The following is a 27,588-nucleotide window of genomic DNA, read 5'->3' as shown; positions in this document are numbered from 1 at the left end:
GCCACTGCCTTGTCCCGGCTCCTTCATCCTTGCCACCTGGCTAGCCAGATGCCCCCCAGGCAGGGGGCTAGGAAGACCCCCGTCCCTGCAACACCTCCCGGGGCTCAACGGCAGCCTATGGCGGAGGGCCGCGTCGGCACGGGGCTGCCGGCCAGAGGCCACTGCGGGGTTGGGGGAAAGTGGTCCTCTCTCCGCCGTCTCCAGTCGGGGCCCGTCGAGGAGGCGTCGCATCTGCCCCCGGCCAGCCAGCCAGCCAGGAGCAAACCTGTGCCGGGGTGGCGGCGGGAGAGGAGAGGAGCAGTCCGCCCCGCTGGCCCCTCCGCCGCCGGCTGCCCCTCGGAGCAGCTCCCCGGCTCCACCTCCGCGGCCTCGCAGCCAATCCGGCGCGGCCGCCCGTCGGAGGAGCCTCTTCGCCAGCCGGACCCGCCTCCTGCCGCCTCCCGCCCCGTCTCGCCTTCGCTCGGGCGCCGCGCAAAGGAGGCAGCAGCGCACGGCCAGGACGCGCAGGAGGAGCAGCCGGCGATGGAGCGCGCCCCCCGGCAGTCGCCCCTCTAGACCCCGACGCCCCGCTCCCGAGTCGCCGCCCGGCCCAGTCGGTAAGTCCGCCGCCGAGCTGGCCGCTCCCTCGACGGCTCGCTCGCTCGCTTCTCCGGCTCCGCGTTCGCGCTTGCAGCCGGAGTGTCTCCGGAGAAGTTGGCGGGGCAGCGAGCGGGGAGACTCTGCCAAGCGCGCCGCGCTCGTAGGTTTGGCCACTTGCACGGGCCAGCCAGGAGTCGCCCGTCCGCGCTTCCGCCAGTCGCGCATCAGCCTGGCCTACCTCGCAGGGCTGTTGTGCAAGGCGAAGCCCTCCTCCAGCGGTGGGGCCTGACTCGCTGGCCCGATTCCCAGCAGCAGAGAGGGGCAGCTCGAAAGCCTGTTCCGTGGCGCCTCCCCACGGACAGAGCCTGCGCTGGGCATGGACAAAGTCCCGGGTCGAGTCCCCAAGTCGGGCTGGGAGAGCGAGCCTTGCCGGAGACGCGGGAGGCGGACTCCGGAGCTCGGTGGGAGCCAACTCCTAGGGCTCGAGGGGTCTTTGCCCCCCCTAAAATATTTGAGGGCCCTGGGCTCCCCCAAAATTAATGGGCATTGCCATTCAAGTGGTGCGTGATCGATTATGCGGTGCCCCCAATATTTTATTCAAGTTGGCACCCAGGCAGCAGCTCCCCTTGGTAAGTTGGCAACCCAGGCTCCCTCTCCTTGGACCAATGGAAGGGGCTCCCAAGACAAGGCCCCCCCTTTGCCTGCCTGGCCTGGCACTCCTGTACAGTGATCTGGGTTCAGCTCTGGGACAGAGCATGTGCAGAGTGCTTTTCCTCCCTTGCCACTACCAAATTATCTCACTGTCATTCCCAGGGAGTATTCCTCCGAAAGCTGCGTCAAAAGGGCACATCATTTTTATGGGCCTCCGTCAGGACAGCTCCCAGCTGGATGGGGGCCTAGGGTCATCTATTCTGCTGCGCTTAATGGCACCCCAAATCTCACTCCTGGGGGGCAGCTGCACGTCCCCCCAGATGGGCTCAGTACCACTTGCCTTTTCCCTTCCCGCTTCCCAAGCCAAGCAGGTCTGGGAGGGGAACTCTGAGCCAAGATTCAGGAGGAGGGGGTTTTGGGGTGTCTTGGCCGGCGCTGGAGAAGGAGGCTTGGGAGAGCCAGCAAAGGCTGGCAGCTCCCTCACTGCTGGCGTCAGGCATGGACTCCAGGGCCCCTATGCTGAGCTGGGATGAGAGATGCGGGTTGCCTCGTGGAACAAACATGTAGGAAAAGAGTCTGGCGGCCTTCCCTTCTCCTTGAGTTGGAACACCCTTTCCCGCTCAACGTTTGGGGGCTGGCTGGGCATTTTTGCCCTGCCCCCCCCCCGCACGGGTTCCTTTCTCTTCTCCCCCCTGCCTTTTCCAGCCCCTGTGTTTATTTTCTTCCGTACTTTATGAGTGGGATTCTGGGAGGTTCTGTAAACAGAGTGTCAGAGGCAGGAAGGAGCTGTGTGAATGAATGACAAGCCTGGAAGTCATCCAAGCGCACCCTCACCCCGACCCGACCTGGGGTGGCTCTGTCACTTCCGGCCTGCTGCAGGACTGCCACCCACGGGGGGCAAGGGAGAGGGGTGCAGGGCCCAGGGCCGCTGTGCCAGGTGCCAGCTTCTCTCTCTGTGTGTGGTGCCAATGCAGGAGAGATTGTGGGGAAAGGTCTCTTCTTCCATTCCGCTGGCTCTCCTGGTGTTGCGGGGGGGGCAGGCTGGGGCTGTAGCTTCGCAAGTGACCACTTGGGGGTCTTGTGCAGGGCATCAGGCAGAGGTGCGGCAGGGGGCCTCCGGCTCATTATACATGCTTGTGTCCCTTGGGTGCTTGTGGGAAAGGCAGGGCGGAACGGACTTTCCCTACTTTATGGAGACAGAGAATTCCTTATCCCTCCTCGAGGGTGGCAGGGAAACCGTAGCCTGAGAATTGGTTTGCGTGGGGGAACTAGACTGCAAATGTTAACCTGGCCAAAGCAGCCAGTCTCTCTCTAGGAGCTGTCATTTTGTGGGGCGCTGGGGGGCAGGAGTGGCTCTAGAGGTAGAAATCTCAGGTCTCAGAGCAAACTAAGATACTCAGGATTCCTTGGGGAAATCTGCAGTGTAGAGATGCAGTAGTGAATCTAAGGAAGAAATGTATTTTGTTTGTAAAAAATGATACCGCCTTAATAGAATAATGAAAAAAAATCTTAAGTGGTTTAGATAAAAAATGCAACAACAAATTATGTTTTGGAATTATTCTTCAAAACAAAATCCCTGCTGTATTTCCCCTGTCCACCTACCTCCTACCACCTACCTCCCCCCAGTCACCCCCTGGACCAGTCAATAAAGGCCTTGGCATACTTTTCTGTAAGTTGGCACAGAATGCGCGATTGCTTCAAGGAACAAGCTGCTTTTTCAAATGCTACAGGGCTCCACGGAGCCACAGGTTCTGAACATATTTCCGAGGGATCCAGGGCTTGAACTGGATTGTGCTCTCTGCTACGAGGGAAACTGAGGCAGGGCTGGTGGCAGCGAATGGGTTGTGTGCTCAACAGATGTGCAGCTGCTGCCCTGCCGCTTAGGGGCCCTGCATATGTTGCTGTTGTAGCTGCTCAGGTTAGATACTGGAGGGTGGGGGCCGGGGGTCTGCAGGCCACGCATGTGCCACGGCTGGGGGCACAATGCCCAGGGAGGAGGGGAAGGAGCAGGCAGGGTGGCACAGAGGGCACCTGAGGCTTGGTAAGCTAATATCCAATAATTTAGCAAGCCCAGCCCAACTGATAAAACAACCTGCAGTACAGTCATACCTCGGGTTGCAGCCACTTCAGGTTGCATTTTTTCGGGTAGCAGACCGCAGAAACACAGAAGTACCGGAATGGGTTACTTCCGGGTTTTGGTGGTCACGCATGCACAGAAGCACTGAATCGCAACCCGCGCATGCGTAGACACGCAGACATGGGTTGCGAACGTGCATCCCACATGGATCACGTTCGCAACTCGAGTGTCCACTGTAGTTGAATTTGGATGGTTTAAAAGAGGTAAAGGTGATGGTTTGTGCCCCCACTATGTACCTTGTTAAGACAGACGTAAAGCTGGAGAGCAACAGAATAGTAGAGTAGAATGGGGCACCCAAAGTTCATCTAGTCCAACCCTCTGCAATGCAGCCATCTCAACTAAAGCATCCCTGACAGGTGGCCACCCAACCTATTTTCAAAAAGCTCCATTGAAGGATTGTCCACCACTTCCCAAGTCATTCTCCTTGCTCTTTATGATTACAAAATAAGAGCCCTGATGAGTCACACGGACAGCCCACTTAGACCAGCACCCTGTTTCCAAGAGGGGGCAGGCAGGTGCCTCTACCAAACTCACAGCCAGGCTTGAAGGCAACAGTCCTTGCTTCCTCTGCTGCCCGAGCGGCTGGTGTTCAGAGGAATGCCCCCTCCAAGACTGGCAGGTCCTCTGCACTAATTCACGGCGATCTCGAGGACGCAGAGCTGTCACCTTGCCAAATAAACCTTATAACTATCACTTTTGGGTCATGGCTCAGCAGCAGAGAGCTCTTTGCACCTGTATGCGCCCCTGCTCTTAAATCCCCGGTCAGAGCTGGGATGGAGCCACCCCTGCTATTCCAGGGGGGGCCACCAAGCGAGATGGACCACAACTCTGAATCGGCAGAAGGCAACAGCATCTGACTTAAGAGATAAATATGCAGTTCTGAAGCGAAGAGTTTTAATAGTACAGTCATACCTCGGGTTGAAGTAGCTTCAGGATGAATATTTTCGGGTTGCGCTCCGTGGCAACCTGGAAGTAACGGAGTGCGTTACTTCTGGGTTTCGCCACTCGTGCATGTGCAGACACTCAAAATGACGTCATGCGCAGAAGCGCCGAATCGCAACCTGCAGACATGGGTTGCATTCGCTTCTGGGTGCGAAGAGGGCTCCAGAACAGATCCCGTTCGCATCCAGAGGTACCACTGTAACACTCTAAAATCTGCTGCCTGCTTAATCAGAAAAACAAAAAATTGATGAAGAGTTGTTTTTAATCAAAGAGAACACCAAGAATATAGATATATAAAAAGACTGCTGGATCAGGCCCGTGGCCCATCTAATCCTTCACCCTGTTCTCCCAGTGGCTGCCCAGCTGCCCCAGTGGGAAGCCGGGGAGCAGAACATGACCACAAGCGCAACACTCTTTCAGAAACATTGCTGCCTCTGTAGTCACTGTGGCGAGTGCCACCAACAGCCATCTCCTCCTCCATGAATCTGTCTGATCCTCTTTTGAAGCCGCCCAAGTTGGTGGGCATCCCTGGTCTCTTACAACAGGGAGTTCCACACGTTAACTACACACTGCATGAAAAGGATTTCCTTTTTATCTGTCCTGAATCTTCCAATGCTCAGCTTCATTGGAAGCCCGTGAGTTACACCAAGCATAATTTTACACATTTCTGTTGCGCTGCCTCTGAACTCCCTGCCATGGGAGCATATTCACCCAGTGCTTTTCCAGCTGCACTGGCTCCTGGTGGAGTACAGGGTCAGGTTTAAGGTGCTGGTTTTGACCTTTAAAGCCCTTTGTGGCTTAGAGCCCTCGTATTTACGGGACCGCCTCTCCCGGTCTGCCCCGCGTAGGACCTCAAGGTCCATAAATAGCAACACTTTGAGGTCCCGGGCCCTCAGGAAGTCAGACTAGCCTCAACCAGAGCCAGGGCCTTTTCAACACTGGCTCCGGCCTGGTGGAACGTTCTGTCTCATGAAACCAGGGCCCTGCGGGATCCGATTTCTTTCTGCAGGGCCTGTAAGACAGAGTTGTTCTGCCCGGCCTTTGGCTTGGAATCAACTCGATCCCCTTCCCCTCTTTCCTTCTTCCTTTCTCCTTCTGTGATGCAACTCCTATTTGGGGACTTCCCTGACTTTTTTCTGGCCCACATAGGTTCAGCCTGGATAGTTGGCCTTGGGGAAGATTTGACGTTTTCATCCCCCAAAAGTTTTTGATTTGAGTTTCTACTGAAATGAGGCTGCATTTTAATGTTGTATTTTAATCCTGTTTTTAAGTTGTACTTTAATCAATTGTTTTTATACTTGGTGTTATTTATTATTATTATAAAAAGTCCCAGACTTTCCCACCTTTCTTCACCGCAGCTCCTCACAGCGCCTCCTGAGCCACCCAGTGACCCAGTCCAAAGTCAAAACAGGTCACCTTTCCACCTGGCAGCACCCAGCTGGCTCACCTGGGGGGGGTGCCCCTTCCGTCCCTCCCTCCCTGATGCGCAGCCCGGCCTCTTCCTTAGAAGCATCCCAAACCAGAAAGGCAGCAGCTGCCTCACAACATTGGAATTCTCATTAGTTGGTCCTTGGGGAGCAGCATTCCTGGCGGTGTGTGCAAGGCAGGAGAGTGCGCAAGGCAGGAGGGTGCGCAAGAGGTGCGCCAGCCCTCCTCCTCCTCCTCCCACGCAACTGGCTCTGGCCGTGCGGAGCGGCTGGAATCAGTTTCTTCTTGGAAGGCTGGGCTTCCTGGCTTGCCTCCTCCAGAACACCTGAGGGGGAGCCCCAGCCGTCCCCCCCATGCCTGCCAGAGAGGAACGAGGAGGCTGGGCTGCTGGAAAGATTGCAAAACCCGTTCCAAGCAGACAGGAGAGGGGAGAAGAGGAGGGGAAGCAAGGGGCCAAGGGGTTGGGCGGGCAGGGGAGGCCTTTCTGAGCAGCAGCGCAGCTCTGCGTTGCCCGGGGATTGCCAGAGAGCAGTGCCAACCTTGGCTGCCCAACTGATGCCCAGAAACGAACCCGGCAGAGGAGAAACAAAGGCAATGGGCGCATCTAGCCAACTCTGCAAGGGAACCGATGGGATCCTTGCGGATTTTTAAGCAGAGGCCAGGTGGCCATCTGTTGCAGAAGATCAAGATTCCTGTATTGCAGAGGGTTGGACTAGATGACACTCAGGGTCCCTTCCAAGTCTAGAATTCTATGATCATGTCAGAGAACGTGAGCACAGTCAGGAGTCCAACAGGGATTGGAAGCAGCTTGACTGGACAAGCTAGCTGAGAATTGACTTGCTCCATGGCAAATGAGTGCCTGTATTTGCCAGGCGAGAGGCCCAGTGCAGAGAAGCCGGGAGGGAGCCCTGTGAGTGGGCCCTCCCAAGGAAGCCTCTGGCGCTGTTCCGAGAGGGCACTGGCACTTGCCCTCCTCAGGGTGGATCCTGCCACTGCCGCCACCTCCCTTTCTTCCTGGTGTGGCGGCTGCTCACACCAAACTCCAGCAGAGACGGCTCAGAGGCCGGCCGGCCTGAGCCGGACAATGGCTGCCTTGTTTGTTGTGCTGGTGAGAGGAACTTGCCAGGAAGGTGAGCTGGCAGGAAGCGTGTCCAACAGGCACCTAAGAGGCAGCTCTGTGGCAGACTGTGGGGGGCCCAGTGTGCGGCAGAGGCAGGGGAAAAGGAGCCCCAGCCTGCCAGGAAAGGGTTTGCACATGTGGCCACGGCTCCTCTTCATGTTCCCCCAGCAAAAAGACCAGAAGACTCCTTTGACGTGGCCTCCCCTGCCCTGTGCCAAGGGGCTGGGACAACCGGCATGTGGCGAGGCTCTGTGTTTGTGTGGAGAGCCATTTGTGGCAAACAGATAAACTGAGGGTGCCAACATGGTCCGGGAGCCCCCCTCCCCCCAAAGGGGGAACCTTGCACAGTTCTCTTCCCTCGCAGGAAAGGCAGTTTTAGAGGAAAAGTGAGTAAGAGGCAACGTGATTGTAGTTTATAAAATTATGCAGGGCGTGGAGAATGCGGACAGAGGAAAGTTTTCCTCCCTCTCATAACACTCAAATTCATGGGCATTCAGTGAAGATGAATGCTGCACAATTCAGGATGGATTAAAGAAAGTCCTTTTTCAGACAGCAGATATATATATATAGAGAGAGAGAGAGAGACCAGGGGTCAGCAAACTTTTTCAGCAGGGGGCCAGTCCACTGTCCCTCAGACCTTGTGGGGGGGCAGACTATATTCTGAAGGGGGGGGGGAAATGAACGAATTCCTATGCCCCACAAATAACTCAGAGATGCATTTTAAATAAAAGGACACATTCTACTCATGTGAAAACACGCTGATTCCCGGACTGTCCGTGGGCCGGATTGAGAAGGTGATTGGGCCACATGCGGCCCCCGGGCCTTAGTTTGCCTGCTATAGACTATGGAACTCCCTCCCACAATTTGGAGAGCTTTAAAAGAGGGTGTTGAGACAAATTCAAGGAGGAGGGGGCTATCGATGGCTCTGCTCTGCCCCCGAATGCCAGTTGCTGGAAACCTCAGGAGAGGAGAAGCGGGCTCTTGCGCCCGGAGCCTGCTTGTGGGCATCTAGTTGGCCCCAGGGAGAGCAGGAGGCTGGAGTGGGTGGGCCATGGGCCTCATCCGGCAGGCTCTGCTTATGCTCCCTGCCCGCAAGGAACTCTCTCCTGCGCGGCACAGCGGAGGGGCCTCCTAGCCGGGCACAGGTGCCATCAATGCCAAGGCCTCTCTGGTAGCAGAGGTGGCGCTGCAGCCCTGCCAACCCAGCTGACTCGCTGACAACCCAGCCGCAGGAACGCAGGTCGGCCAGCGCCACCCTGAGGTAATGACGGGTTACCTCTGTGTGCCTGGCTAAGGATAGCCTGGTGTCCTTGCGGCAGCTGCGGTCAAGGCCAGGAGGGAAGGGGAGAGGGGCAGGCGCCACTGGTCACCTTCTGTGCCCCACAGAGGGGTGACAAAGCAGGCTGCAAAAGGGGGCCCTGAGCCACTGATACCCAAATGACCCTGAGCCATTGCGGCTTCCCTTGTGGGCGCTGTGCTCTGGCCGGGGGCAGCAGAGGAGAGCCCAGAGGCCCAAGAGCGTTCAGCGGCTGAGCCCCAGGAGGATGGCGAGAGTGCGAGAGATGGGGCAGCTCTTGCGAAGGAGAGACAGCAAGGCAGAGGCGGCTCGCGGAACCTGTCCCTGCCAAGCCCCGAGGAGGAGGAGGGTGGAGATCCGCCCTGCAATTAATCCTGCGGCAGGCTTAATCCTGGCACTGCGGTGTCCCACTCCTGACCTGGGTTGAGGCTGCGCTTGGAGGAGCCGTAATTAAAGGGGCAGCAGCGACAGCAGACGTTACTCAGCAGCCTGGATGTGGCAGACACGTCAGCGAAACCCGAGCCCTGCCGTTTCCGAGCAGCATTCCAGCGGGCGAAGGCTGGTGCTGGGCACTCCTCCCAGTGCCCTCCCAAAGCCCTCCTCCTCTGCTGCTGCTGCTGCTGCTGCTGCCCTGGTTATGTGGCATGGCTCTTCCTCCCTCTCCCCCACCAATCCAATTCCCCAACTGGGGCCCAAACCAGTCTCAGAGGCTCTTTCCTGGCTCTCCCTGGGACCAGCGCAGACCAACTATGGTTGCCACAAGCCTCGGGCTGAGCGGGGATGCACTAAGCAGCTTAAGCCGGATCGTGCTCACGGAAGAAGTCGTGTAGTAGATGAAGGACATACAGAGAAAGCCAACCCTACTCTTAAGACAGCAGCCGCCACCCCCTTGGTGGGAGGGCAGACCTCTCCCCAAACTAGCCTCTGGCCTCATGCCTTTGTGTGTGTGAGGATACACTGGCATGGGGTTCGAGTGCTGGTCCTGTGAGCGTCTGTTTGCAGAATGGGGCAGGGGTGCCACCCTCCTCCCGGGCCCAAATGTCTCAGGCCAGGCCTGCATGCAAACAGCGCCTGCTCCACTAAGTTCCCCTGAAATGGGTGAAGAAGAAGAAGAGTTTGGATTTGATATCCCAGCTTTCACTCCCCTTCAGGAGTCTCAAAGCGGCTAACATTCTCCTTTCCCTTCCTCCCCCACAACAAACACTCTGTGAGGTGAGTGGGGCTGAGAGACTTCACAGAAGTGTGACTGGCCCAAGGTCACCCAGCAGCTGCATGTGGAGGAGCAGAGACGCAAACCCGGTTCCCCAGATTACGAGTCTACCGCTCTTAACCACTACACCACACTGGCTTTCAGGCCCCCCCAGTTTTGCAGAGTGCGGAGCAAGCCTCTCTCTGCAGGGCTCTGGGGAGCCCCAGAAGCAAGGGCCCCTAATCCCAGAGGGACCTCAAAAGCGACTTCAGTCCATGTTGCTTATGGGTCTCGTAGACCCATTTGAGTGGCACGACTCAAATTGATATTTTCCCCGCAGTAGCTATTTCTGCCATCCCAAAGTTTGACATTTAGCAGCAGAGATGCTTTAAAGATTCTGTGGGGATCTGTTGTGGAACAACCCCACTGGTGAAGATAGCAGGGGTCACCCAGACCTCATTGCTGGTGGCAAGGCTTGGGAGTTCCAGCTTCAGGGCCCCCCAGATGTAGCAGGGCCCCAGAGGGTAAAGGTAAAGGGACCCCTGACCATTCGGTCCAGTTGTGGCCGACTCTGGGGTTGCAGCGCTCATCTCGCTTTACAGGCCGAGGGAGCAGGCGTACAGCTTCCGGGTCATGTGGCCAGCATGACTGAGCCGCTTCTTGCGAACCAGAGCAGTGCACGGAAACCCTGTTCACCTTCCTGCCGGAGCGGTACCTATTTATCTACTTGCACTTTGACGTGCTTTTGAACTGCTAGGTGGGCAGGAGCAGGGACGGAGCAACAGGAGCTCACCCCGTCATTGTGGGGATTCGAACCGCCGACCTTCTGATCAGCAAGTCCTAGGCTCTGTGGTTTAACCCACAAGACCCCCCGCGTCCCAATAGGGCCCCAGAAGCAGGCATGCAAACCCTGAAATTCCTTTGCTCTTCTTGCCTGCTGCTCACGCATCATGCGCAGGCGGGATTGCCCCAGCTGAGCGCAGCGAGGGCCCCAGAACACACTGCGCACTCTGCCGAAAGGGAGAGTGAACTGGGAGAAAGGCAGCATTGAACACGGTCCCCCCCTTCCCCGTCTCTCTCTCGCACGTGCAGAGGAGACCCCCACTTGGCAGCTCTCTGCAGAGCCCAGGTGTTTCCAATGCTGCCTGGGCTACTGACAGCCCAAGAACGCCGCCTGCACTGGGGCGGGGGGGGGCATTGACGGTGTCAAGGAGGGGCCTGGCTTTAAGGAAAGAATGGGGGGGGAGCCCAGCATGTGCAAGCAGAGCCTCTGATGTGCTGCCAACCGCAGAGCCAGCCCCCCCTCCCAGCCTGGGGTGGTGGGGGTTTTTTTTAGCAGGCGCAGGAGGGAAGCGTTAGGAGACGCCTTTGGTTCGGGTCTGTACATCTTGGGAGCAGATGCATCTATCGCAGCCACTACAGAGGCGCTGCGCATTCCTGCGGGACCCAAGTCCTCCCCCCACAAGCCAGGATTGGGGGCGGCGGGAGGCAGCGCGCTTTGCCCTGGAGGCCACAAACCCCACAGAGTTCATAAGGCAACTTTCTCGCTGCCAAGGGAGGAATGGCCTTGGAAGTCTCCCTTCTCCACATGACCAAAGGCAGATTGCAGCTGCCCTGCGGATGTGAATACTCACATGGGGGGGGGGCGCAGAGAAAGAGGAAGCCTTGGCCAGGATCTGGGGAGCGGAAGCTGCCTTATTCCAGCAGCCTGTGACCAGGAGGGGTCTTGCCAGGGCAGGAAAGGACCCTTCCACGCAAGCCCCATTCCTCAACAACTCCCTCCCCAAGCCAAATCTCCCCTTGCAGACCTGCTCCTGTTGCAACAGCCAGCGGGCCTCAATGCGCCCCAATCAACCACTTCCTTGTTTTTCCAGTGACTTTTCCTAATCAATCCAAGCCGTGCGGCGATTAGGAGCAAAGCGGGCTTTGCAAGCGTTTGGGAAACTCTTTTTTGTCGTTCGCTCGCAACGCAAACACAAAAACCGCACAAACGCACACACGAAACCTGCACAGACAGAAGACCTGCGGGAGAGTAGAGCCCAGCAAGGGTCCTCTGTGGGGTGGGGGCAGTGGGGTGGGGGCAAGAGAGCAAGGCTGTCCCTGGGCCAGCTGGAAGGAACGGCTGAGAGCTTTTTGGACCCGGCTCCAGGATCCAGTCGACTGAGCGCTGAGCTCATCAGGCAAGAATGAGCCTCAAAGCCACAGCGGTGTGCAATTGCGTGTGTGTGTGTTCACCTCTGCTAATCTGGCTCCAGCCTGGGCAGTGCACTGACCCTTCCAGGCCTGGCAGAGCACCCCCCCGCCGCCGCCGCCGCTCTGCCGCCAATTAAGAGGACTTTCCTGTCTCAGATCCCGGACAACAAGCTCCTAATTAGTAATGAGCCCATTTTGAGGCTCTGATGGAGCTTCTGAGATGCAGCAGCGCCTTCGCCTTGGCACATGCCCAGTGGCTGCAGGGGGGGGGGGTTCAAGGGAGAGAGAAGGGCTGCTCCCCCACCAGAGAGGAGAATGGAGAGAAAGTTGAGCCAGCAGCTCTGGGGTGATGGGGGGAGAGAGACGGCATCTTAGTTTACACTAGATTCAAGGTGGATTGGAAGTACATACAGTATTTGAAGTGGGGGGTGCAAGAAGCTAGACAAGGGCCAAACCATTTTACTTTGGGGGGAAAGCCAAGTATTGGGGGGGCAGAGGAGTATAGAATTGTGCACAACATAGAGAAAGTGGAAAAGAGAGACGGCTTTTCCACTCCGTGAAAGTGAAGGCCGGGAGGAGAGTCAAAAGGAAGGACTTATTGACACAGAAACGTAGAACTGGGGAGCGGGAAGGGACCCCGGGGGTCATCCAGTCCAACCCCCTGCAATGCAGGAATCTCAACGAAAGCATCACAATACAGAAGCAGCATTTCCAGTGAAGGTGGTGGGTGTGTTTGTGTGCCAACGTTGGGAAGCCCAGCTGGAGAAGGCTTTGCAGTGCAACCCACATCCTTGTGGAACTCACTGCCACAAGATGTGTGGGTGGGGACTGGCTTGTGGGGCTTTAACTGGGGATGAGACCAATTCCTGGAGGGTAAGCCTGTCTCTGACTACTAATCATGATGAAGACAGATAGGGAGATGTGGATAGATGAACAGATATAATCTCTGGCATCAGAATCCGTCTTCCTCCAAGTACCAAATTCTCAGAAGGGGAAGCAAGGGGAGGCTGTTGCGCCCCAGTTCTGGTGCTGTGGGCATCTCAGGGACATCTGCCTGCAAACTTTGATCCCACCCCGCAGGGCTGGTTTTGTGTTGCCTTCCTGTGGGGCTCAGCAGAGGGCAGGAGCTCAGGAACAGCGCCGTGGGTGGCTTGCAGAACCCTCTGTACTTTTTGCTCGCAAATTCCCCCCTCAGACCTTCTCTCTGCCGGACACACGTTGACCCTGTTGTTTGCTCCCTATTGCACTGGCTCCCGGTGGAGTACAGGATCAGGTTTAAGGTGCTGGTTTTAACCTTTAGAGCCCTATATGGCCTAGGACCCTCGTACCTATGGGACCGCCTCTCCTGGTATGCCCCACAGAGGACCTTACAGTCTGCAAATAATAACATTCTGGAGATCCCGGGCCTCAGGGAGATTAGGCTGGCCTCAACCAGAGCCAGGACCTTTTCGGCTGTGGCCCTGGCCTGGTAGAACGCTCTGCCACAAGAGATCAGGGCCCTGTGGGATTTGACATCTTTCCGCAGCTTTTTGTATAAGAACTAGTACGAAAGAGGCCTCCCGGCATTCTCACAGGCCCATATAAGATCAGCGTACACAGTTGGGCCTGATGAGTATTTACTGTTCCCAACCCAAATCCTGCAGAAAGCCATCTAATTCAGATTTTAATTTTATCCTGACTTGTTTTTAAGAGGGTGATTTAATTATTGATTGATTTTATATCAATGTTTATATTTTATGTTAGCTGCCCTGAGCCTGGTCTCGGCTGCGGAGGGTTGGATACAAATAAAAGTTGTATTATTATTATTATTAATTATTATTATTATTATTATTGCCAAGCCCAAGGCAGCCCTCCTGGGAGGAAGAAGTTGGTAGCAGCTGCTCCCATGGTAGATTTGGGTCACCATGAAAGGGCAGCAAAATTCCCATTATTCAGTTTATTCTTGCGTTTTGACTGGGGCTGGGAAGACGGCAGTGGACAGGAAGAAGGGAGGTTCTGTCGCAGGAGCCAGAATGCCTCCTTGCCGACTGGTTTATTGCTCAAGTTGACATGGAACAGGTTCAAGGGGGTTTGGGGTTCCTTTTGGATGAGGTCCAGCAGCCGCGATAGGGGATGTACAGGGCTGGGGGTAATCAGGGATGTTCTTTGACCCTTCTTGCTTATCCGTAGGTAAATGAGGAATTCCTGACAGTGGCAAGGAGGCTGCCTGGCAGCTCCCAGGAAGGGGGGGGGGCTTTGCTTGCTCTCACCCCCCATCCTCACCCCTAATCCTGACCGCGAACAGGATGCCCGGGAGAAACCGGAGAGCCCTGACCCTGCAATCAGGCCGGGGTCAACCCCACTTATCTCCTTGCCAGCAAAACACAGCAGCCCCTTCAGGAGGCCTGGGCTGGCCTGTCAGCGCCCCCCCCCAGCACAGCTGGCTCCCATTACCCACAATGCTCCAGGCCAACCTTCGCCCCAGCAGAGGGGGCCCCGGTCTGCCTTCACCTGACAGGTTAAGAGATTGCAGAAGGAACAAGAGGGCAGATTGAGGGGGCGGGGGAGATGGGGGGGAGGCAGCGGCAGAAGAGAGGGAGGCTCTGGGGCACCCAAAGCAGGCAGGGGGAGGGAGGAGGGCTGCCAGGAGAGGACCCCGCAACAGCTGCCTGCTCCACCCTGGGTAGCAAAGGGAGAGGAAGCCCACCCCCCAGCCCCCGCAAAATCTGGCATCAAGGACCAAGAGCTCGTCAGTTGGGTGAACCCATTAAAAAGACATTTCAATTAACTAAAAGCCAATTAACTAGGCAGCAGACTTAAAATTCTCTGGGGAAGCGGAGGGCTTCCTTGGAGGATTTTAAGCAGAGGTTGGGTAGTCATCTGGCCGGGGATGTGTTGGGATTCCTGCATTGCAGGGGGCTGGACTAGATGACCCCTGGGGTCCCTTCCAACTCTACAATTCTTTGAAGCTTTCGTATATTTACGCGTTGCCTTTAGAGGAGGTGATGGCGCCTGTACTGAGAGGATACCCTGACGCAGGTAACACACACGTGGGCATCGTTTAGATATGTAGAAATATCCCCACCTGAACGCAAATGTACTTGATTAATCTACCAACGGAAACTTGTACGCCCAGTCAGTTTGGCATTTCTTGAGCCGGGTCACACAGCCAAAGTGACTGCGGAGTCAAGGAGGGCAGCAGGGTGGGCAGGCCGGCCGACCAGGCACAGCTCCCAGCTTGAAAGGGCAGGTAGGAGACGTGGGCAGGATGGAGCCCAAGTCCCAGCTGGCCTCAAGAGCAGCCAGGCAGGTGCCTCGGAGAAGTTCAAACGCAGGGAACAAACGCCAAGGTGCTTTGTTGTTAAATATTTGATTTTTTTTTCCAACCTCAAAACAAATAACCGTATACAATACCAGTGCAAGACTGGCTTATTACGTAAAGCATTTCAACCCAGGAAATCCTGCCCAAAGCCTTTAACGCAGGGCGGGCACACCTGTCCCTACAAAATACAAAGCCGCTTCTCATCCAGATCTTTCCCCAAGCCCTTTGTCTCTCTCGGATGACTTCTAAGCTTCTCCAAAGGAGCGATTTGGCAGACCAGATCCAGTACCACCTAGCTCAAGGGAGCCCAGTCCAAGATTCCCACCGCTGGCTCCCTCGCTGCCTAGCAGCAACTGAAAAGAAGTTGGCACGGAAGCCGTGCCCCTGCTGTTTGCCCCCCACCCCAGTGCCCTGGTATTCTGAAATCCAGCCTTCTTCTCAGCATCCATATGCACAGAGCCTCACGGCTGCCAAGGGGCCCACACGCTGCAAATGGCTCTAAACCCAGTGCCCAGCCCCCCCCCAGATGTTGGGGACTACAACTCCCACCCCCCCCCCAGCTAGAGGTGATGAAAGCTTCAGCCCAAACTTCAGAGTGGGCACCATGTTGGCTTCCCCATCAAAGCCTTCCCTCTCCGCCTGTGGCCGGCCCCTGCCATTAGGCGAGAGAGGGAGGTGGTTGCCCCAGGCGGCGGCTGGTAAATGTCAAGAAAGGGCAGCAAACGGTTATTTAATTTAGTAGCCAGGTATTTTTTGCCTGCAGGGAGACGCACTTCTGGGACTTTGTGTCTGGGGTGCCAAAATAACTTGGCCAGCCTTGGAAGGTAGAGAGCTGCCTTGCGCTGGGAGAGGCAGGATTCTGGGTTTGGGAAGCAAGCCTGGAGGAGACAGAGAGGGATGCGAGAACCACCTTCAAGGATCTCAGTACAGTGGTTCCTCGGGTTAAGAACTTAATTCGTTCCGGAGGTCCGTTCTTAAACTGAAACTGTTCTTAACCTGAGGTACCAGGGCCTCCTGCTGCCACATGATTTCTGTTCTCATCCTGAAGCAAAGTTCTTAACCTGAGGTACTATTTCTGGGTTAGCAGAGTCTGTAACCTGAAGTGTATGTAACCTGAAGCGTCTGTAACTGTACATTGCATGGAAGAGGGAGCAAGTCTGGAACCAATGGATTCAGGTTACAAGAAAAAGATTCTGACTAAATATCAGGAAAACGTTTCTGACAGTCTTCTTCTTTCTTCTTTGGCGATCCCTCGTAGCAGAGTAAGATTGTCTTCCCTGAACACGGTCTTAGGAGTGAGTCCGTAAGTGACTGTGGAGGCCAATTCTGGATCCACACGTCCTTCCACAGTGGGGACATCAGTTTCTGGGCGGGAGTTGATCATGGTGTGGATTTGCCCAGAGGAATGCCTTCCTCTTAGCACGTTTCTCCCTTGCGTCCTGAGTTCCAGCGTCTTCAGAGCCCATGACACCTTTGGTCAAGGCTGTTCTCCAACTGGAGCGCTCGCAGGCCAGTGTTTCCCAGTTGTTGGTGTTTATACTACATTTTTTTACATTAGTCTTTAAACCTCTTTTGTTGACCACCAGCATTATGCTTTCCATTTTTAAGTTTGGAATAGAGTAGTTGCTTTGGAAGACGATCATCAGGCATCCGCACAACATGACCAGTCCAACGAAGTTGATGTTGACAGTATAAGCTGTTTGACAGTGGAACAGACTCCCACAAGAGATTGTGGACTCTCCTTCCTGGGTGGTTTTTAAGCAGAGGTTGGATGACCATCTGTCATGGCTGCTTTAGCTGCGATTCCTGCATTGCAGGGGGCTGGACGAATGGCCGTCGTGAGTCCCTTCCGACACTATGATTCAATGAACCACACACTCTCCACAACAGCCCGGCAGGGGGCCAGACTGGATGACCCTTGGGGTCCCCCTCTCACTACACAATTGTCAGAATTGTTGACACTGACTGGCAGTAGTAAGGAGTGCCCTTTGCCTCTGAGCCTGCCTGGTTCTGTGGCCCTGAGCACCATTACGGAATCCTGCCTTATGGAAAGCATGTGCTGTTGCTCTTGCGCTCTCTCTCTCTCGCTTCCCCGCCAGCCAACTTTCAGGGGGTGCCCCCAAGTTCTGTCATTGCAAGAGGGGGCAAAAATGCCCCTCCCCACCGATTCCCTTCAGGAGATTTCTTCCCTGGGAGACCATTGGTCATCCTGCCAGGGAGGGGGTCCATCCCAGGCCTGCCCCCTTCCCCTTCTCCCTCCAGCTGCACATTCCAGCCTTTGTTACCTGTCTGTGTGGTGCCAGCTTTGGGGGAACCATTCCAGAGCCCCCCCTTTGCCGAAGTTCATTAGCTCACTTATTAAAAGGGCTGACAGACATGCTGAGAAAGCAGCAGCCCCCCCCCCCCCGTGACCCCATCATGCTTTGGGGAGGGGGCATTCCTGAGCTGCCCAGGACCCACTCCAGCCTCACTCCCACTTCAGGGAGCAAGAAGGGGAGTTCTCCTCTCCCTCTGCTCTCCCCCCCCCCACTAAAAAAAGCAGGATTAAATCCATGCCTGCCTTAATGACTGTGCTAAGAACACAGAGAGGAGCAGAGACAGAATCTCAAAGATGTCGAGGGGACAGGCCCTGCCAGTGGCGTAGTGTGGGGGGTGCAGGGGGGCCCGGGCGCAACATCTGGGGGTTAGGGTTAGGGGGCACAAATCCACAGGTTAGGGGGCGCAAATCCATGGGTTAGGGGGCGCAAATCCACAGGTTAGGGGGCGCAGATTACTTGCCTTGCCCCGGGTGCTGACAACCCAAACTACGCCACTGGGCCCTGCCCTACATCATGGGGTCTGGGGGATCCCACTGCTCCCTCCTCCTGGGGTGGGCAAGGGTGGCAGCCCTGGGAGGGGGGGGGGTCCCACGCCAGGAAAGAGCAACTGATGGTCTCCAGAGCGAGCAGAGTAGCAGAACCACAACTCTCCCGCTTGGGCAAAGTAGCGTTTCCTGCCCTGGGTGCTCGCCTGCACTTTTTCCAGTGGGAGAAATCACTTGGAAAGTATTGCATCCAAACACAAAAGCTAATGCCAGGTGTTTTTTGGGGGTGGGGTGGGGAGGAATCCACGTGTGGGAGGCTAGATGCCTTCCCAGTTCAAACCCAAACCCTGCATGGCTTGGAAGTTTTGGGGTCACCTCTTTCAGACACTAAAGCACTTCCATGTGTGGCTGTTGAAAACAAATAAATCTGCCCTTTTCCCCTTATGGGGTATCCAAGAGCCCATATAGAGTCCTTACATAGGTTCCCTATTGGTAGGAGAGAATAACAGAGGCCAACCAGAGAATATTGAGAAGCAAAGCAGCTAGTAAGCTTGATCTTTATTGATCTGTTGCAACAGGGTCTCCCCTCACACGCAGGAGAGAGGAGGAACCCCGAAAAATGGTGCGCAAGGCCTTATAAAGACTTTTGAAATTGCCACCCTGTAGATCAAGACCACCCCCCAGAAACATCATAGGTACATCACAGAAGTGGTGTAGCTCAAGACCACCACCACCCCGACACATCATACCTACATCACGGAAAGGGCGATCTACAGCAGAAATCTGAGTGCTTTGTTTACCTCCTGTCTGCCAGGTTACCTCTTTAATGGTCACTTGACTGGATTGCCTGAGGAGCCTGGCCTGTCTTTCATAATGATAAATACTTAGTTCCTGAGCCAGGTCAGGCTCACACCCCATTCATATCTTAAATGTGCCTTTAAGACAGGATTTGTGAGGAAAGAGACAATGGGGAGGTTTCCCACTTTGACCTTGCAGAGAAGTAATTGAGGTCAGTTTGGGAATCAAGAATGGTTTCAGGTTGGTCTTCCTGTGCTGATCTATGTACGTGCTTGGTTGGTACGTTTATGAATATTTAACATATATCTAAGACCTCACGCATGTGGCGCTGTGGGTTAAACCACAGAGCCTAGGGCTTGCCGATCAGAAGGTCGGCGGTTCGAATCCCCGTGACGGGGTGAGCTCCCGTTGCTCAGTCCCTGCTCCTGCCAACCTAGCAGTTCAAAAGCATGTCAAAGTGCAAGTAGATAAATAGGTACCGCTCCGGTGTGAAGGTGAACGGCGTTTCCGTGCACTGCTCTCGTTCACCAGAAGCGGCTTAGTCATGCTGGCCACATGACCCGGAAGCTGTACGCTGGCTCCCTCGGCTAGTAAAGCGAGATGAGCGCCGCAACTCCAGAGTCGTCCGCGACTGGACCGAATGGCCAGGGGTCCCTTTACCTTTTAAGACCTCAAAATTCCTATCACAGGGTCCACTTGCAGGAATGAGCCCCACCCATGAGGCAGCCCTGTGCATCAGGAACTGAGAATCTCCAATCCACCAGGGCTCTTGATTCATTCCTTTCCAGAGCACTCTGCAATTCAGCACCTTTAAACCCGGCACTCAGCGCCAGCCCTGCTGGGACTGGAACTGCATGGGGGGGGGGCGTGAAGCACCTCTACAGTCCGGCTGCTGGCTCTGACCTCACCTGGCCTCAGGTGATTGGCAGGTGCCCACTATGATCCACCTGTCCAGATCTAGATATGTCCAGCAAACCAGCTCCAGCTCCTGGCTCTTGGTCTACTTGTCTACTGGGCAGGGGCACAGAGAGGCATCCGCTGCAACTCTTTGGGCGTCTGTGGGATTCAGGAGCCTAGGAAACTCTCAACCCAAGACAAGGGCTGCTCTTGAGATATGGGAAGAAGCCAAACAGGAGTTTCTTTCCCCCCTTTCTCCTTCTGTGATGGAACTCCTATTTGGGGACTTCCCCGGCTTTTTTCTGGCCCAGGTAGGACCAGTCTGGATAGTTAGCCTTGACGTTTTCATCCTCAAAAAAGTTTTTGAGTTTCTGTTGAAATGAGGCTGCATTTTAATGTTGTATTTTAATCTTGTGTTTAAGTTGTATTTCAATCAATAGTTTTATATCTGAGCTGGGGAGGGTGGGGTATAAATAAAATTTATTTTTATGATTATTATTTAGTCACCCCTCTGGAGAGGGCAGTGTTCCTCCTGGGCTGTTGACAGTTTTTTGGGGGGAGCCACATCCTCATGGAGAGAGGGGAGTGCGCGTTTTCTCTCCAGATCTTCCCCACCCTTTCTTTGCCCCCCACCCACGGGTGTCCGTCAGTAGCACCCAAAGGCCAGGGGTTTCCAAAAGTTTGCTCCATTTCCCTTTGTTTCCTTGCTGGGGGGCTCTCTTGCACAAGTCTGTTCCTCTGCTCTTTTCCGGTGACCTTTGGAGACATGAAATGATGACAGGCTAGGCTGACCCCCCCCCTCCCTCTGAGACATTGCTAATATATACAAGGAGGAGAGAACGGTTACGCAGGATGAAATCATCAGCTGGAGTGAAAGAGGTGGAATGACACTGGAGTGTTTTGACCCACGATTGCCCGCCTTACAATGCGCAGAAAAACGCTCTGTGACTTCCCAGGGACTTGGCAGCAAGGAAGCAAGATGGGTTTTTCCGACTAGTCACAAGACGCCTCTGTGCGACCAGGGAGATGTGGCTGCAGTGAGACATGCGCCACTCCCTTTGGAGGGGGGAGCGCATGGAGCTGCTCTTCTCCCCCCCCCCCAGGGTGGGAGCCATCTCTGCCCATCACAGGGAGCAATAAATGTAAGTCGTAGAATTATAGTGTTGGAAGGGACTCCGGGGTCATCTAGTCCAACCCCTGGGGGTGCAGGAAACGCAACGGAAGAATCCCTGGCACGTGGCTATCCAACCTCTGCTTGAAAACCTCAAACGAAGGAGAGTCCATCACCTTTGGAGGTTAAGTGCATCGCATTGTGCATACCACCAGAAAGCCCTTCCCAATACTGAGTCAGAATAATAGTAGTAGTAATAAATGGGGACACGGGTGGCGCTGTGGGTTAAACCACAGAGCCTAGGACTTGCTGATCAGAAGGTCAGCAGTTCGAATCCCTGCGACGGGGGTGAGCCCCTGTTGCTCGGTCCCTGCTCCTGCCAACCTAGCAGTTTGAAATCATGTCAAAGTGCAAGGAGATAAATAGGGACCGCTCTGGCGGGAAGGTGAACGGCGTTTCCATGAACTGCTCTGGTTCGCCAGAAGCGGCTTAGTCATGCTGGACACATGACCCGGAAGCTGTACGCCGGCTGCCTCAGCCAGTAAAGCGAGATGAGCGCCACAACCCCAGAGTCGGTCATGACTGGACCTAATGGTCATGGGTCCCTTTACCTTTACCTAGTAGTAGTAGTAGTAGTAGTAGTAGTAGTAAAAATTTATTCCAACCCTACCCATCTTGCAACAAAATATTAAAAATACAATAAAGTATCAAACATTAAAAACTTCCTTAAACAGGGCTGCCTTCAGATGTCTTCTAAAAGTCAGAGAGTTGTTTATTTCCTTGATATCTGATGGGAGGGCATTCCACAGGGCGGGTGCCACCACCAAGAAGGCCCTCTGCCTTGTTCCCTGCAACTTCGCTTCTCACAGTGAGGGAACTGCCAGAAGGCTCTCGGAGCTGGACCTCAGTGTCCAGGCAGATCGATGGGGGTGGAGAAGCTCCTTGCCGTTTGGATTCATGGGATTGGGTCCAGAGCAGCAGAAAACAAGCTTCCTCCATCTTGCAGGGGGCAGCCCTTCGGACGTCTCTCCCACCCCCTCTTCCCTTTTCCAGCCTTGGATGCAGTTTGGGTAGTAAAAACTCCCCGTATGCGGAGCCCTGAAGATGCCTCTGCCGGACTGAGGCCCTGGGGACTTCCTCCTGAATCCTCCTGCCCAGAGCCAAACACAGCTGGGGGGCTGGCAGGGCAAGGGCTCCCCCCCCCCGGGCTATGGGACGTCCAGTTTGCTGCAGCTGGTGCAGAGCAGCCCTGGGGGGCAGGCAGGAGACGCAGCGCAGAAGGAGGCTGGGTGGGGCTCCCTTGACCCTGCCAGATGGCTCTACCTCACTTGCCTGACTCAAGCGATAGACATTTGGGGGCAGGGGCAGCCAAGGTTCGACGCAGGGGCGGCAATCTGGGGCAGGCACACACACCCCCTTCAGCAGCTTCAGAGAGAGCTGCAGTGCGGCGACTGCATGGGGCTCTGTGCCTTTATCCGTAAGAGGAAGGACGCCTGCTTGGCATGTAGAATGTCCCAGGCAGGGCTGAGAAAGGCTGCCCCCTATTCCCTCCCTGGTGAGCCTGGCAGAGGCGCCACATGCCAGGGGTGGGCGGAAGTGGGGAAGAGTAACAGATGCGGGTCTTTGAGCTGCTGGTCTGTTTTCGTTTTCCTCCCTCTTCGTTTCGTAAGCTGACTCCCTGGTGCAACAGCCTCCAGAGCTGTGGCAAGAGCCGTAACGGTGGTCTGTCCTTTCCAACAGGGGGTTAAAAAATATAGTTTGCAAATCCACCTCGTGCCAGAGTTTCTGATTCTGGTTTTGCCCAATTATCGCAAAATATAAGCTTTGTCGTTTCTGGCATGCCCAAACCACAGACTTCATTCGAACTGTAATTAAGCTTTCGATTAGGTTTGCCCCAGTAATGGCTTTTGACTTCCAAAAAAATCCTCTATAAGCAATCTCCACTACTGGATATCAACAAACAACTGGGAAGGAGAATCCATAAAAATTCTCTTAAGAATTGTTTAACTAGTGGTGTCGGCACTGACTCGTGTCAATCTCGGGGTTGTGGGTTTGAGTCCCACGTTGGGCCAAAGATTCCTGCATTGCAGGGGGCTGGACTAGAGAACCTTCGTGGTCCCTTCCGACGGTACAATCCTGAGATCCTCTGATTCCCCTGTGACCCCTGGGTGTCCAAAAAGCAGGAAGTTAGGCAGCACCAGGTGTCACCTGAGGACGAGGGGGGGCAGGACGACTGGCCAAGGAGAGGTGGAACCCCCCCTTGCCCAGGTGTAGTTTTTATGATGGAATCCACCCCCCCCCATGTTGCACGAGACTGAGCCCATAGACCAGGGGTCTCCAAACTAAGGGCCGCAGGCCGGATAAGGCCCGAGGGATTCGTTTATGTGGCCCGCAGCGACCCCCACCGCAGCTCACTGCCACTATTTCCAGTGCTTCTCCGACCCGGAAGTGCGCTGGTAATAGCGTGTGCGCATGCATATGGGCACAAGCTCCCCCGCCCTCCGGCCTGCCACACAATCGGCACTGGAAATACTGGCCTGAGGCGCGGTAAGTTTGCTGACCCCTGCCAAAGACAAATAACCTCCCAGTTCCTAAGGAAGAGTAAAGGCAGGGGGTAAGAATTGTACACTATTGCTTTGAATGGCGGGGGGGGGGGTGTCTTACCAGAAACATGCCCCTGCGCCTGCCTTGTAGGAACTACCGCAATCCACTCCAGCACTAAACCCTCACCATGCCTCCTTCCCTGGGAACAAACCCAGTCGGGCTCTGCCAGCAGAATCCAACTGGGCTGCGAACCAGATTTCTGGAAGGGCAGGAACTTGGGTGGGGTCTTGCAGCAGAACGGTCAGAAGTCCCACTGTCCAACCTGTCTCTCTCTTTCCCCCGCAGGAGCTGCGCCATGAGGCAGCTGGCGCTCTGGGCGCTGCTGGTCTTCCCCGCTGGGATCCTGTCCCGGGGCTGCCCCTCCGAATGCCAGTGCGGCCAGCCCCAGACGGTCTTCTGCATTTCCCGGAGGAGCCACACCATCCCGCAGGGCCTCCCCCCGGACACGGCCAACCTGTACGTCTTTGAGAACGGCATCCGGTCCCTGGGCGAAGACAGCTTCACGGGGCTGCCGGCCCTCCAGCTGCTGGACCTGTCCCAGAACCTCATCGCCAGCCTCCCAAAGAACGTCTTCCGCCCGCTGGCCGGCCTCCGCAACCTGGACCTCTCCGCCAACCAGCTGCGGGAGGTCACCAACGAGAGCTTCCACGGCCTGCGCCTTCTTGAGCGGCTCTACCTGGAGCACAACCACCTGCAGCACATCCACCCGGCCGCCTTCGACTCGCTGGAGAACCTCCTGGAGCTGAAGCTGCAGGACAACCAGCTGCGGACACTGCCGCCCCTCCAGCTGCCCGCCCTGCTCCTCCTGGACGTCAGCCGGAACAAGGTGACCGCCCTCGACCCAAGCGCCTTCCGCGTCCCCAACCTCGAGTCGCTGAAGATCGCCGGGCTGGGGCTGGGCGAGGTGGAGGAGGAGCTGCTGCGGAGCGTGGCCACCCTGCATGAGCTGGACGTCTCCGACAACCTGCTGCCTGCGGTGCCCTCGGCTCTGCAGCTCCTGCGGGGTCTCACCAAGCTCAGCCTAGCCGGCAACGCGCAGATCTCGCACCTGCGCCCCGAGGACTTCCGCGAACTGCGCAACCTGCAGGAGCTGGACATCAGCAATCTGAACCTCAGCAGCCTCCCGGGGGGGTTCCTCGCCTCCTTCCCCCGGCTGCGGGCCGTGGCGGCCGCTGCCAACCCCTTCAACTGCGTCTGCCCAATGAGCTGGTTCGTCAGCTGGGCCGCCAGTGGCAAAGCTCTGCTGCGGAGGCCCGAGGAGACTCGCTGCCACTTCCCGCCCAGGAACGCCGGCCGGCTGCTCCAGAGCCTGGAATATGCAGACTTCGGCTGCCCGGCCACCACCACCACCAGCAGCGTGGGCACACAGAAGACCGCCGGCCCAGATGTGGCCGAACCTGCGCCCAGCCGCCCGGATGCACCCAGCACGGCCATCCCCACGGAGCCGATGTCGGCCACCTCGCCCACCACGCCAGAAGGCCTGCCCAGCGCGGAGCCTCGCCTCTGCCCACCGGGCACCTGCCTCAACGGGGGCGTGTGCCGGCTGGATGCCCGGAACCACCTGGAGTGTGCCTGCCCTGTGGGCTTCACCGGCCCCTACTGCGAGACTAGGGCCCGGGCGACAGCCGTGCCCACTGCCGCCCGGGTACCCGCCCCTCCCGAGCGGCTGGCCATCAAGCAGGTGGGGGGCACCTCGCTGAAGGTGGACCTGCAGAACGAGGCCTGGTCGTCCTTGGAGCTGAAAGGGATTCGCCTGACCTATTGGAGTCTCTCCGGGCCAGACAAGCGCCCTGTCACCCTCCGCCTGCCGGCCTCTCTGCCCGAGTACACCGTGCGAGGCCTGGCGCCCAACTCCTCCTACCACATCTGCGTGGGGCCGCTGGGGGCCAAGGCGCACGAGGATGACCTGTGTGTGGAGGCCCGCACATTGCACCTGACTCACCAGCAGCATGCGCCCGTCACCCAGGGCAAGGGCACCAGCCTGGCGCTTGTGGTGGTGCCCGCCGTGGCTTCTGCGGTGCTGCTTGCTGCTGCCGTGGCCGCTGCTTCCTACTACGTGCGCCGGAGGAGGAGGAGGAGGAGACAGGCTCACGCCGCCTCTGGAGCTGCCAGCCCGCTGGAGCTGGAGGGGGTGAAGGAGAACGGGGACCTGGGGGGCCACGGCCAGAAAGCGGCCCCCAATGGCCTGGAGTACGAGGTGCCGCTCATGCAGCCGCAGACAGCGGGCCGGCCTGCACCCAGGACCCTGCGGCCTTCCTACTTCTAGAGCCAAAGAAGGAGCCGAGCGAAGCTGGCAGCCGGGGGCGAAAAATCAGGTCCCAGCCTGCCTGGGGGGTTGCCTCGTAGCAACACGGAAGTCCCCTAAGGTGTTCTGAGCACAGCATCCCCAGGGGTGAACCCCATGCCGTCGGACTAGGTGGCCGCTTAGCCGTGGCCGCCCCAGGGATGTCCGGAGCGTGGCCAGGGGCCGCGGAGCAAGGCAAGAGGGCTCCATGTTCTGGCAACGAAGGATCCTTTTGCTGAGCCGGGGGCAAGCAGATGAAGGAAAGACCAGCAGCCCCTTCTGCTGGGGGGGGCTTGAAGTCGGGGTGGGGGGAGGGGGCACGAGACGGAGCTCTCTGGGGGAGCTTATCGGGAAACAAAGCTTTATGGACGCTTAGAGAATATTTATAAGACAGGATTATGTCCCATTTCTTCTGGGAACAACTCTCTTTTCTAACACGGACGGAGCCTTTTTTGTAAAAACCGGGCTGTGTAAGCGTTTTTGTACAAAAAATAAAAAAAATTAAAAGGAAAGAGGTGTTTCTGGAGTGTGATGAGTGGGTGGGTGGGGCTCGAGGGTTGTGTGTGGCTGGGGTGGGGTCCTCGCCACCTGCCATAAGGGACGGTGGCCGTAAGGGGGAGGTGGGGGTCTTGCACTTGGGGAGGGTGGGCGGGAGGCTAAGGACCCCCCGTGCACTCAGGGACAGGGGCGAAGACCACTCACACATGAACTTCCCGCACAGCGAGGGAGACCCCCCCCCCAAGACGGGGAGACCTATAACATGTCCAAGGTGCTTTAGTTAAGATTCCTGCTTTGGGGGGGGCACAGCTAGATGACTCTTGGGAGTCCCTTGCAACTCTTAAGACCTGGTGATTCTCATACCCTCCAAGTGTCCCGGTTTTCCAGGGACACTCCCGGAATTACAGAAGCTGTCCTGGTTCATGATTAAATCCCAGAATCTCATGGTTTCCCTTTTTTCCTTTCCTCCACATCTCAGAGAACAATTAAAAGTGGAGAGAGAGGGAGAGAGGAGAGGAGAGAGGAGATGTCCTGTTTCTGCTGAAAATAAAAACCCTGCACCAAATGAAGGAAATGGTGAAGCTGCCATAGAGAGCCCTTCCTGTAATTTTGAAGAAAAAAGCCACCAAACCACCACTTGAAATTCTTTCTTTGCAATGCTTCCGCAGCCAGCCATTTCTTAGGAAAAGCAGTGAGTGCTGATCCCTTTATTGTAAATAGAGTGTCACACTGTCTACTCAGAAGCAAATCCCACTGTAGTCCATGGAGCTTACTCCCAGGTAACTGGGTCAAGACTGGGCAGCCTGCAGTCTGAAGCATTTTTGCTCAGAACGAAGTCCCACGGGCTGCAATAGGATTTGCTCTCTGGTATGTTCCTGATCAATCTCACAATTTCCACTTAGCATTTATTATTATTATTATTACTATTATTATTATTCTCCGACTTTTTCCCTGATGGGGACTCACGGCCGCTTACAGCTAAAATTCTATCTCCATTTATTTGTGGAAGGTGCACACGATTCCTTTCCCCGCACATTTTTCCTTTACAATAATCCTGTGAGGCAGAGAGGTTGCCATTGGCTGGAGGTGACCGATGTCGATCAGCAGATGACGTCTGTCTGTGCCGCAAGATCAAACTCTGGAGAAGCTTCCTGATGGGAGAACAGGACGTCCCTATTTTATCAGAGAAATGTTGGCGGGTATGGATTCTATCTAGTTCAATACTGTCTACACGGGCTGGCAGCAATGGCTCTGGTGTCAGGCAGGGCACATTCCCAGCAGCCAATGCCTGGAGACTGAACTTGAGGCCTTCTGCTCTGCCATGGAGCCACAATGGCCGTTCCCCTCCGGACGCTGCGAGGACCGATCTGCCGAAGGGGAGCCAGTGGTTTCTGCAGGTCCCTTCCAGAAATCCTTGAGGATGCTCAGAAGGAGATGCTGAGCTCCAGAGGGAGCCTTCCTGTTTCAACACCTTGCCGGAGTCTCTAGGGCAGGGGCCAGCAAACTTTTTCAGCAGGGGGCCGGTCCACTGTCCCTCAGACCTTGTGGGGGGCCGGACTACATTAAAAAAATGAATGAATTCCTATGCCCCACAAATAACCCAGAGATGCATTTTAAATAAAAGGGCACATTCTACTCATGTAAAAACACGCTGATTCCCAGACCGTCCATGGGACTGATTTAGAGGGTGATTGGGCCGGATTTGGCCCCTGGGCCTTACTTTTGCCTACCCATCCTCTAGGGTTCTCAACCTATG

General features: G+C 56.1%; 2 protein-coding genes across 2 annotated transcripts in view; one reads left to right on the top strand and one right to left on the bottom strand.

Moving 5' to 3' along the window:
- LOC308573626 (coronin-7-like) overlaps positions 1-27,588 on the bottom strand; it is a 108,442-nt gene that overhangs the window by 31,194 nt on the left and 49,660 nt on the right. The gene's annotated exons all lie outside the window — the stretch shown is intronic.
- Positions 468-25,846, top strand: VASN (vasorin). Its single transcript, XM_081170753.1, has 2 exons — positions 468-596; positions 23,336-25,846. Exon 2 carries the CDS (start codon positions 23,346-23,348, stop codon positions 25,314-25,316), a length of 1,971 nt encoding a protein of 656 aa, XP_081026879.1. The 5' UTR covers positions 468-596; positions 23,336-23,345; the 3' UTR covers positions 25,317-25,846.

The sequence above is a fragment of the Podarcis bocagei genome (assembly GCF_964188305.1).
Source record: "Podarcis bocagei genome assembly, chromosome: 14".
NCBI lineage: Eukaryota > Metazoa > Chordata > Lepidosauria > Squamata > Lacertidae > Podarcis > Podarcis bocagei.
Note: the sequence above shows the minus strand (reverse complement) of the source record. Positions and strands in the feature narration are given on the sequence as shown.

What these genes read in the sequence shown, in the direction of transcription:
- VASN (XM_081170753.1), top strand. Translation starts at nt 23,346, where the DNA reads ATGAGGCAGCTGGCGCTCTGGGCGCTGCTGGTCTTCCCCGCTGGGATC.